The 12694-nt window shown below is 35.8% G+C and overlaps 1 protein-coding gene across 3 annotated transcripts in view; it reads left to right on the forward strand.

Moving 5' to 3' along the window:
• Positions 1 to 12694, forward strand: part of ARHGAP5 (Rho GTPase activating protein 5) — a 44268-nt gene that overhangs the window by 15823 nt on the left and 15751 nt on the right. For 2 of the 3 annotated variants that reach the window (XM_068684438.1, XM_068684439.1), the window contains one exon: positions 7640 to 7787. In XM_068684438.1, coding sequence (XP_068540539.1) covers positions 7640 to 7787 — 148 coding nt within the window. The remainder of the gene's footprint in view (positions 1 to 7639; positions 7788 to 12694) is intronic. The other variant, XM_068684440.1, reaches the window with a different exon arrangement.

Below are 12694 nucleotides of genomic sequence, written 5' to 3' on the forward strand. Positions count from 1 at the left end.
TAAATTCTGAATTGCTATTCTTAGGATGCAGCTGTGATTTGAATTACACATGACCGATTTAAAGGGCACTAAATTTTCTTAAGGCTTCCTAGCAAGCATAAATAATGATGTCTTGTGGTTATAAAATCATATGGTTAAAAATACTTTGAAGTTATTCTTTCTGGAAAGCATTTTTTTTTTTTTTAAAAACAATAATTTATATACCTTTGATTGAAATGATCTTGCTATGTTGACATTGAAATATAGTGTTCATAATCTTCCTACTGTCTCAGCTGTGTTGAGTTGACAGAGAATCCCTCTTGAGTTGGATATTTATGTTTAAATTGTGTAGACCGGGTATCAGAGGATCTTCTCTTCCTGGCATTGTGTCAGCAACCCCCCTGCTGTCATTACCAAAGCCTCTGCTGTTGCTTTAGGCTGTCCGGGGCAGCTGGAGTCTAAGTTCCAGGCTGTTCTGATTTTTTTGTAGTGGGTAAGGCTCTTGAGGAGTGCAAGAGTAGTTTTGAGTTTTTTCTGAAATACCTCTTGCTTTTTTCCTGCACTTGCAAATTGTGGTGTAGGGCTGTTGCTCTCAAATTAGTGAAAGTCTCTAATAGCAGAAGTACAAATTATTGTAATGATGGAGAAAGCAAATATATCTTGGTAGCTAAAATGCTCATAAGTATTCCAAGTCTAGGAATGTTGAATGCTTGGTGCTTTTAATAAGTAGCATCTTTTGCATATGTTGTTTCAACTGGCATTTTGTTGGAGTAGTTGCAGTTCATTGTAATTTGTAAGCAATATACTGTTTTTTTTTAAACCTGTTTTTTTTTGCAAGAGATGCACAATTTTATTAATTTTGGAACTTACCGTATTTTCACGTGTTGTATTAAATGAGCATCTAGCAGTCTTTAACTACAATACCTGAAGAATTAGTTAGATGATATTTTTACTTTTGAATGTTATATAGCCCATGTGAGGGATATTAGGGTACCACTATTTACAGATTACGTGCTGATTTTTTTTTGAGAATTTCAACCCCATGAATGTGAAAGGCATGGTTAAAAATCTGTACTACTTCCTGAATGCTTCTTAAGCCCTTACTGTTACTTTCTTTAAACTATTTGACTGTATGTAATGGTAACACAAGATACAAGTGTGGCTATTGCCATAAATATAGTGATCATAAAATACAAATACCTTATTAACATATTTTTTTTTAACAAAACCTCAGCTGATTAAGTCTGAGGTCCTCATTGTCAAAGATTACAACTGGATGGATAGAAAGGAGGAAATGAGTTTTGACGAACAATAGGAAAAACAACTGTGGCTTTTTACCTGCTGTAGTTTGATCTGTTAACTTAGAATCACAGTCATGCATGGAATATCCTGATTTGGAAGGGACCCACAAGAATCACTGAGTCTTAACTCCTGGTTGGTTCAGCCCCTCATCCCCTGGTCCGCACATATAGCCAGGGCTGCTCCAGAGCTTTGAGGTGCCTGTTTTTTGCCACTGTTTGTTAAGATGAGTGAGTTTTCCCTTACGTCTACGTGCTTTTTCTGTTTAATTATTTTTTCCCTTACCATTGATCAGAAACCTGGGACAAGCTAAGCACAGAGTACAACATTCAATGCAACTTTGCTTCAGCTTTTTCCACCTGCCTAGTTAGACCTTTCCACCTGAGATGCGTACCTGTACTCATTTGTCCCTCTTTTTCAAAAAGTACAAATAGCAACTTAACGTAGGTACTTTGCTGGGTTAGAATCTTTAATGCTGTAATACCAAGGTGTAGCACCAGAGTAGTATGTGTTGGTCAACACCAATCTCCTGAGCAGCAGCAGCCTTCTACAGTAAAATAATTGTGGTCATTTAACTTGATGAGTATGAAGGTATGGTGCAAGAGAGAAAATTTCAAGACATGAAAGGGAAGCGGCCATTCCTAGAGGGTAAGGATCTTGCTGGAGTAAGCTGCCATATACCACAGACAGAAGGAACCCCTTCATGGGTGCAAGAATCCTAAACTGCAGTTGTTGGGCAGTTGATGCATTGATATCATAAATATGTAAGTGCTCCTAAACCTCAGTGCTCCTTGGGTCTCATGGTTCCCAACCGTGTTCTCATGTGTAAACAAGTTTGGCTGAAACAATACATTTTTTGCTTTATCAATATCTGATATTTTATCAATATTATCAATCAATTATTGTTTATTTGTCAATTACATCATTGAAAATAATTAGTTTGACCCTAGTCTTAATTTAGTACTTTTCTGTATAGCAGGAAGCCTGTCTGGTATGGAAATCTGTAGCCATTCGCTGTAGCTGCAATTAATACTCTTATTAATTATCTTTATTGTGGAGTTCATGAGTATTAAAAATTTACTCATCTCATTTAGAGCTCTTATCCTTGTGACCCCTTTAAGATATGTTTGGTGCCTAATTTAGGCTGTGCTCTTTTTTCCCCTCTCATAAAGTATATTTGTTTTGTTTTCCTCCCCAACATATCAAGAACAGCAAATATTTTGAGTCAATTTTTGCAAATGGAAAGGCAAATCCTCATCTTGAAATAAATTCTGCAGGCTTCTTGCCTTATTACATGGTAAAAAATTGTTTGCAGATATTAATTTTTCAGTTAATATATTTACTTATATAGTAGAAAATATAAATATTATAAATGATGAAGTAAAAATATTTTTTAATTATTTATACTTTTCTACGTCTCCATTTACAAATTATGATGATATTCTGACATACCATTGTTAAATGGTATTAAATCTGATAAGGTGTTACAATTTTTTCTTTGAATAATAGTCAATAGTTTTATTATTCAAGGACAGGTCATGTTTTTGTTTATTTTTATTCTTTAATTTTTGTATGTCTGGAGTTTCCAACTGTATTGCTTAACTAAATCTGAAAAACAGCACTTAAAAATTTCTGCCCTGTAAACTTGTTTGCAAGCAAGATTGAACAAAGATGATGGCAAATTACTTTCTTTCCATTTCACCCCACACTGAGGTGATTAAGATGCATTTTACTTCAAATTCATCTGAAAACTTGTCTTAATATTTCAGCAAGAAAAATCCAATAGCACCTAGATGAATTCTCACTTCTCACCTTTCTCTAATGATATAAGTAGTATGGGTTTGACATCTGGTTTCCACGTTTAAACATCTTAGCTCTCGTTACAATGTCAAACGTATATGAAATTTGTTAAAACCATTACTGGAAAGTGTCAGGAACTGTCTATCTGTTGATCTCCGTTTTGGTCATACTGTGGTAAACTTGTGACCAAGAGGAGATGGACTTAAATTTTTGTTCAGCTGTTTTAGCGTAAATTCAGTGGTTGATGTAGCAAATTGCTGTTTACTACAGACTGGAAAGCGTAAAGAAAATTTTATTTTTTCCCACTGAGATTACAAGAATTGAAGTCTGTGCTTTCAATTTTTATGTATTCAAATCTAACGCTCTGCAAATGCAAGTTTGGAGCCACGTGCCTTCTTGAGCCTCTGCAGTTAAAACTTGGTATAACAAACTGGAACTCCAAAAACGGCACAAGGGGAAGAAAGAGGGCATGCTGGGGACCATCACCTGCATTATTCATGTGTTGTATAGCTTCTGAGGAGCTAGCCATGAATTAGAGATTACAAATACTTCATTAAGCCTATAAAATGAATGCTGCTCATGGTACCTGGTTTTATGAACTATTTTAATAGTTCTGAAAATATTGACTCTGCCCTCCATGACCCTAGGGCTGACTGCAAATGAAGCAGGCAGAAAATTTCCTTTGTATTAAAAGTAGCAGCCAAGTGTGGGAGGTAGAAGAGAAGCGGCTGAATTTCCCCGTGGATAAACAAATGACGAAGGGAGTTCTGGTGGGAAGGAAGTGAGAGGGGAAAAAAGAAGAGTCCCTCTTGAGCAGAGAGGACTTGCCTAGAATAAGCAGCCCTTCAATGAAAGGGGTTTGATTGATAGGTTTGCGCAGTTTGTTTTCTAAGTTAATTTTGAAAAGCAATATTTCAGTGCAGCGTACTCACAGCTGGCTGACACCTCCGACTAGTTTCTCTAAAGAATGGGCACCACTTAGCTGGTTCCCTGCTACCTACAGTCAAGGGGGTTAATCTTGAGTATATTTTAAATCTGTATTTTCATGTTTTTATGCTTTTTATAAAAATAGTTCTAACTTTGAAATTAAGGATCGGATACTGTGTGGTACTAGAATAAATGTTTTCACGTTTAGCTTGTTAGGAGGACTTCAGCTAGCCTTTTGGAAAATGCTTGTTCCTGTGATTAAACTAGTAATTAAAGCAGTATTGTAGGTAAATGCTTTTGGTATCAGCAACCTGAGGAAAGCTCGGGGTTCTCAGAGTTGGCATGCTTTCTTGCCAAAACATAAGGATCAGCTTGGGGTTTGGCATTAACTTCTGTTAGGGAATGAAGAATAGTTGTCCTGGGAGGCCTTTGGCAGGATGCAAGTGGTAGGACCCATGGTGGAGACAGTGAAAAACTCTGTATTAGCACATCAATAAGTTATTTTAAAAAAAAAAATCAAATTTATATGAAAACTGAGGATTTCAGCTTCATGGTGTTTTAATTACTGACACAAAATGACGACACATGGAAACAGTGGTCTGAGCGTTTTGCTAGGAATAGCTAACAAGCTTTTGTGCCGCTTGTTGTCTGCTCTGGCTTGGTACCTGTTAGTTCTTTTTTATTATGATTTAGGAGAAGTGTGCAAAACAGTTTTTGTACCTAGAGTAGTGCTCGCTGTTTGCAGTATTAGGTGACTGCTGTATTGTGGTGAGTAGGTGTATTTGGCTGAAATGTCTATGGAACTAAAAATAACTGACAAAAACCTCATCTCGCCAGCAAAATCTAAAAATGTTAGAAACGATGCAACTTTTGGGGGAAGATTTTACCCACTCACATCTACCAAAAGACAAGGAAATCATAAGAGATTTTAATGCATGTGACAGGAAAGAAAAGAAATTGATACATAATGGGAAATAGCTGATAAATTTGTTATTGTAGCTTTATGTGTGCATTATGAAATCCTGATTTCGTGTTTATGGAACACGAACAATCGTTTGTATGGAACTCCAACAATCGTTTTTCCTACTCTGTGTTTAGATCAGCTGAAAAGAACTCTAGGTTATGGAATTCTTTTTTATTTGTCCCGTTCTTTTACTTTGTCCTATTTTTATTTAAATTCTGTAGACAAATTCTCACTTCCCATATTGGAGATGAAACTGATTGTTTCAGGTAGTTTCTCTAAGAAACCTTTACGTTTTCTTTAAGTGTGTATAATACCATAGTTCAAATCTTAGTTTCTTCCCCATTCTCCTAAACATAGAGCATTTATTAGCAAAAGCACCCTTTATTCCAGCTGGAGAATATTTGAGTATATATTTGAGATATTTGGTATTTCATACTATATCCAGATATACACAAGTAATATTCAATACGTTTGTTATCATAGAAATTCTGTAACATCTCAGTTTATTACTTCATTAACCAAATACCTTTCCACTCTAACCAAATTTGTCAATGTTTTGCTAATATTATGTCTTTATCAAACAGAATCAGCCTTTTTAAACCTGCTGAGTCTGAAATACATAGCCAGAGTATTGGTGATACTCCATTTATTCTAAGGTGGTGGGGATGTTGCACTGACCACCTTGAAAGAACAGTAATTGCAGCTTTTATTTGCCACCTTTATTGTGTTAATGCAAGCATCTCTAAAATTATCTTACATTCAACATTTGACAGGGGTGTTTGCTGAGTTTTACATATTCTTTAGCTTTAGCTTGGCCCTTTCAGTGTCTTCTCATCAGAAATGTGTATAGTTGTTGCCTAAATAAATAATATTTTACCACTAAGGAGAAAACGGCCAATGAACTGGGTTGTGTGCTGGAGACTTAAAAGCAGGGGCCTGTGGCAGCAAGAAGGAAAGAAGAGAAGGCTGTTTCTGATCTGAAGGCAAATATGCTGGATGAACCAACAGTATTTTATCCAAGATGAATAGAAGTTAGGCAAAGAGTTGACAGTTGGAAAAAATGCTTTCAGATGTCTGCTTTAACCATGGAAGTTTATCCTGCAGTTTTATCTAACCTTTAAAAATAAAAAGATCAACTAACGTAAAACTGGGGAGCAACAAATCGCTGGAGAGCAGTTTTTTTCTAATACTTTGAAGAATTTGCTGATAAATGTTCCCTTCTTCTAAACTATTAAGTGCTGCACCTTTTGTAGGAATCCCAAATTTGAAAGATAATCCTAAGCTTTTGTTAGTCTTTTGTTACCATGTTCAATCACAGGTACTCTGCTACCAATTTCAAGGAGCAGAAACTGTCCTAGAAACATTCCACATGAAAAGCCTGGCCCCTTAATTAGGCTCCTTAATTGAAGGGCTGTGATTAACAACAGGTCTTGTTAGCAGTTATTCCAGAGGTTCCACAGTGCTGCAGGGTGATGGAGAAATATTGAAGCTGGAGTTTCCATCTTCTCCCATAGAGCTGTACTTAAAGCCATTGCTTGTCAGTGAGCAAGTCAACAATGAGTATATGCCTTTCTAACCTGAAGTTACAGGTAGCCTATAAGGCCTGAATAAAGAAATTTGATGGTGAAGAAAATAAAAATTGAAAAGTCTAGAGGTTAACCCATTCTTCTGCACAAAGAGGTTGAAATCCAAGACTTTTCTAAGTGTCAGGTCTAGAAACTAAACGGTGGTGTGTTTTGTCTTAATAGTGAGATGTCTTCTTATAAATTCCGAAATACTGCCAGCTTGGTTATTAGCTCTGTGTTTTGTACATTTTGTTATTCTTCACTCAACATACAGTATAAGTCAGAGCTTTTATGTGAAAACACAATGGCTTGTACTGTTTTTTACAGTGCATAAACTTAATAGAATGCTTGGTTTGATTATGATGATGTTCATTCAGTTACTACATTTAGTTGCCACTCTAAAGCCAATTGACTGGCCAATTTACATGGCCATCTCTGAATATTTTCATCAACATTCAGAGATGAAATGTGGTATCTGCTACAATATATCTCCAAAGTGGTTTTATTAGGTCAGCAGTGAAAAATGTCTCTTGGGGAAGGTTGGAGGTAGTTGTGGAGAAAAGCAAGAAAACTTGATATGAAAATTGCTTTGCAAGATTTGGCTGAGTGCAGATATCCTTTTCACTAAAATCCTGTGCCTGCAACTAAGCAGTCATATTTAATATTAGTGCCTGCAACTCTTGCTCTGAGATTTATTGCTATTCGTTCTGCATCATCATGTTTCTAGAATAGTTGCAATATAAAGATTGCTTAGTCTCTTTGACAGGCATGCAGAAGACAGTCTCTCGTGATAGGAAACATCATACTGTTATTCTACAAATTTCAATAGAATTATGGTTAAATTGTACTTCATGTGGATTCTTCTGTGAAGGGTGCTGAAAGTTAATATTTGCGATGCAAAAATGACCAAATGCTTTAGAAATTAGGTGCTGTTTCTCTAGTGTATGCTATTTTAAAAGTACATTTGTACTCAGGTTGCTATGGAAGGATTTGATTTTCTGATGGATGTGTGATCTGTTTGTTTTTACTAAGTGATTGCAATGTGAATTACAATGTTACTTGAATGTTACTTAATTATTACTTAAATAATTCTGTTTTGTTGTAGCAGAAAAAGAAAGCTAAGGCATTCAATCCTCCAATCCGCAGAAACTGGGAAAGTAATTACTTTGGGATGCCCCTGCAGGACCTGGTTACACTGGAGAAACCCATACCTCTGTTTGTTGAAAAATGTGTGCAATTCATTGAAGATACAGGTAAGACAGGAAACTTATTGGCGGAAAGACTTCCCACTTGCATACCGAGCAATGCCTCTCACTTCTGTTTTAAAGCACTTTTAGAATCCTATTCCAGAAATAAATAACTTCATTGTGGGTAAAGTAAGTTTTAAAAATAGTCTGTTCTCTAAATTATATGCTTAATACTTGTTTTGTCTTATTTATTTGCACAAGTATTTCACAGGTTATTGAGAAACATTTGAAGTTTAATGTTTCCTGTAATTTAAAAAAAAAAAAAAAGACTTCAGTTTGTAATACCCAATGACTTTTAACCTAGCAGCGTTCCATTCTGCATGTCTCACTTTTGCCACAGTATGTTATGTAACACGCTGGAAAGCTCTGAAATCTACTTCTACCAGTTGCAGAAAATAGATACTTGATATGGTTTGTTAAGTCAACTCACTTATTTATTTTGCGGGTTAACCTGTACTTGCATTTTAATTTGTTACGAAGAAAGCTTTACTTTCTAAATCTATGTATTTCTGCATTAACAATACTAAGCAATTTATTTAATTTCCAAATTTCCAGCTTATTGTACAATTTTAATGTGTCTTTGCACTAAGGTGAAATTTCAGCTTTTTTTCATCTTTTTAAGTGCCTTCCTGGTCATGTGTTTGAGCCCTCTTGCTTTCAGCCTCTTTGCTGGGGGGCCATGAGGCGAATAAAATGATATTAACTGGTCCAACATAAGATTACATTTTGGAGAAGGAATTTTTTTCTGAAGCTTGGGTGTTATCTCTGGTTAGGCTTTGTTTTTTCTGTTCTGTTTTTAAAAGTGGAGAGCACTCATTTTCACTTTGTGAGAAGCTCTTGCTTGCTCTGAAGTTTCATAAATGCTAATTGGCTACATTTGAAGCAAGTGAAGGCATAAGGTTGAATAATTGGTGGTGAAACACAAGCAGGAACATCCCTTGGATGCCTGCTGTTGGATATTGTTGAGAGCAGAGTGAAACAGTACCTGTTGTCAACGTTTCCTTCGTTCTGTAATACAATTTTAGCTGTAAGATGACAGTAACTTTTAGCAAGAATAAAACTGAAGAATTTCCTTTCTGAAATTCAATTTTATTGCCATGTATGAGAACAGTAAGCATTTCCAAAAGGTTTACTACAGGCAGTAAGCCTGATGGCTGTTTCTGTCAACTTCTGTAGTGCATTATTACAATAATAATAATAAAAATTAGGTGAAACCTCAGGCAGTGACCTTTTGGGAGTCAAAGATGTAAGTGTATCTGTCTTTAACCTTTACCTCCTATTGATTCTTTGCCTGCAGGTAAGAGCGGTATTTTCATCCCTCTTACTTTCTCCTCCTCACCTGGAAAAAGAATGGGGAAGGAGAAAGAGGAGTGATATATAATAGATGATCTGTACCACTCTAATTTGCTTGCTGTTGTATGCAGCAAAAATAAAGTGCGAGTCATGGTCTGAATTTATGTTCTTTAAAAATGGCTACATACACCTACTATATACAGCTATTTAGAACAGACGTTTTGCCAGTAGTGTCTTGGTAGAAAAAATAACTTGTAAAAAAAAAAAAAGCCTTTAGAATCCATAAGTAGTATCTTAAATTTGAGCACGTGTAACTTTGTAAGAACACTTTCAAACCCCAAAATTATACATCTGGATCTAAAGAAAGTTCCTTTTTCTTGGAAGTATTGTTGTCTGTTATCTGTTGACTTTGTGGGAGACCTTTAAGAGAAAATCTAATATTTCTCTGAACGGATCATTTTTACCAGCTTGTGGAGTGAGAGAGAGATATAATGGAGAGTAAACATGAATAGTCATCGTTTTTCACCATAATCATCAGATAACTGAAGCATCCAGTAGATCTAACACTTTTTGTCTCCTCTAATGACATGTCTTTGAAAGATAAGGTGTTTAGATAAGCTGCTGGTGGCTTCAGAATGTGTAGGGCTCCTCATAAGGTGGTGGCTGGGGAGGTATTGCTTGTATGCTGGTTCTCCTGATCTGCTGCTGTGCAGGTACTGAAAACTGGAGGATTTTAATTCTGGCCGTATGTGTAAGCAGCACAAACCTTGAGCCATCTGTGTGCTTTGTGTGTGACTGTGAAGACTGTTGTCCTGCTGTTTCTGTTAATCATTTGGAAAAGATGGAACAAAGCCTCTACTTTTGATCTGAATTAGTTTTTTCTTCTCCTAGTTTGGATTCTGTATAAGGAGTTTTGGTTGTTCTTTACAGCTCCCTTACTTGGGTGTGGGAGTCTTACTGCTGATGTGTGTTATTTTTATATTAGGTTAATATTCTGTAGATATCTGATGAGATTCAAACCATGTGTTCTAGTTTTCATGCAGCCTCCTCCTCTGATAGAACCTATTTTTGCCTTCTTCAAGAGAAGCGTGCTACAAGGGAAACTAAATTTTCACTTGCCTTGCCTTCAGTCTTCTGCTGAAATAGACTCCCATCATCAACTTTGGTACTATCTTGTAGAAAATCCCATGAAAACGGTTTTGGAGATGATCAGTTTGCAGAAGGCAAGTCAAGATCTATTAGCTGCAGCCTGGAGTCCAGAACAGTACCAGCTCTGTTTGATAAAGCTATCATATCAGCTGCTTGCCCCTGGGGAGTCCTCCAGTGCTTCAGCTTTCTCTTAGCAAGTCAGCCTGATGTTAGTACTGACTGACTCATCAGACATACCCGTGTTTACTATCATCATCTTTCTTTTTAATCAAGATCTGTAGTCTTCTCCAACTCTGCTTGAATGAAGCTAATCAGTATATTTGTTTTATGGAGGATAGATTTGTTTAGCTTCCCTTTAAGGTACTTAGAATCATAGAAGTTCATGGAGTTCGGCTCCTTCCCTTTATATTATCACATGTAATTTGCATTGTGGCTGAATTATTTTTTTTTTTTTTAAGAAGATACAGCTAACTTTAAATTGAAGGGCTAATCTAAAATTTTCATGTTTCCTCTCCGTGCCTCATGAAATTATAGAAGATGGTGCTTTAGACCCACTTTTCAGAATTATGACTGAGGCTAAAATGTACCTAGTGTAAAATGCAGTTTTCCCTGTTTTGCTTTGGATCCTCAGATAAGATCAGAAACTGTTCTTGAAGATTCTTACTCAACTTAAACTGTAAAGAATTGACAGCATGTAGAAAATGCCAATGGATTTTTCTGTTTTATCGTGGTGCTTTGGAATATCCTCACATTGAAAAACATGAGTGTTTATCAGTGGAAGAGGAATAATTTGGACAAATGGAAGTAAATCCAGGAGGTGAAAATTCTACCCTTTTCTAACTCAAAAAGTTTTTTGTCGGAAGGTGCCATAGGAATCCTGTCAGGGTAAAGCTAGATCTGCTTAGAATCGCTTACTTTCAGGTATACATGTGTAGATACGAATGCATGAAGGTACTTTCTGTGTGTTCCTGTTTTGGTTGATATTTTCCATCAATTTTGTATTCTAGATTGATTTTGCTCTATGGAGTCAAATAATTTCTGCTTTTCAAAGATTTCAAAATTTCTTTGGAAACTTTCCTTGATAGCACTAAAGGTAGAAACTGAGGGAGTAAAGTGTTCAATGCTTGAGCAGATCTAAACCTTGTAAGTAATAAGTACGTATCAGAACCCCCAGTTTGGCAGCAGTGTGTACTGTTGTTGGTAATACCACAAAGCAGGGATAGCCCATAATATTTTGCTTTGTCAGCACCTATTGATTTAAAAAATTACGATATCATGTAAGATTATCTTAAATTTAATAATACTGATATTTGGGGGTAAAGAATAAGGAAAATGTGCATAAATAATATAAACAAACTCTATGTGAGTATTCATATGTTGTCCATGATTATAGGCAAATGTTCCCTCTATCCAAGCCTTTCATTTTTGAATTCATTATAATTATAGCAGGATGAGTAATCTTTGGTTGGTTGTCAGAGCTCGCTCTTGTTGATTCATTGAATGAGATGATTGAAAATAATTTTACCTCTCAGGTAAGTAACTGGATAATGGTGAATTATCAACCTTTCCACTAAACATCTTGGTACAAAGATACATGTTCAGGAAAACTTACTTTTCTGGTACAGATATTATAGTCTTACCTGTAACCTTTTACAGACTATGTAAGTACTTTTATAATCACTGGTGGTATTGTGTAGTGCATAACCTGCTGGTGTTTGTATGCTTTTACCTCTGTCACCTTAAATCACTATGTAACTTGCTTTTAAGGGCAGCTGCTGAAATTGAGTTTTTGACATTAGTAGTTATTTTCAGCTGCAGGCTTCTAAAAGGAGGTTTGAGGATACAGTTTTTGTGGTGCGTTTGTTGCTTTCTCCTGATGGAATGAATAGAAGGTCATTTTGGTACATCACTTAAAATATGTAGTAGTGTTCTGCAAACCAGATTTATGGAAATACTCACAGCAGGGAAGCAGAGCTAGCCTCAAAACTAGAGCTGCTTCTCTACAACTATGTAGACTATCACGTTTTTTAATACATCGTGTTTTTTCTTTGTATAGGCAGCAGAGATCAGATAATTTTTGAAGCTCAACTGTACGTTAACTATATTAATAGCATGAATTCTGTGATTGTGCATTTCTCTTTAAGAATTGCCATGTGAAGAGTAAGAAGTGTATTTTTTCAGAGTTCTCTAGTATTACATGAATTTTGCATAGCTACCCAGACTCAGAAGTAGTCAATTTGGTTTGAAAGAGAGGAAAACAGGTTTCTGAAGGCTAATTAAATCCTTATTTTCAACAAAAGTAATTTTTTCTGTCTCGTTGGTATGATTGAATTTTCTAATTGCAAAACAAGGTAAAGATACCTATTGAATGTTAATTCTGTTCTAAACTTTAAGTGTAAAAAGTGTTTATTGCAAGTTCATAGAGTATTTTGATGTAGTTAACGTAGTGACATTTTTATGCTGTTTTATAT

This window comes from Anas acuta, chromosome 5 (assembly GCF_963932015.1).
Source record: "Anas acuta chromosome 5, bAnaAcu1.1, whole genome shotgun sequence".
Lineage (NCBI taxonomy): Eukaryota > Metazoa > Chordata > Aves > Anseriformes > Anatidae > Anas > Anas acuta.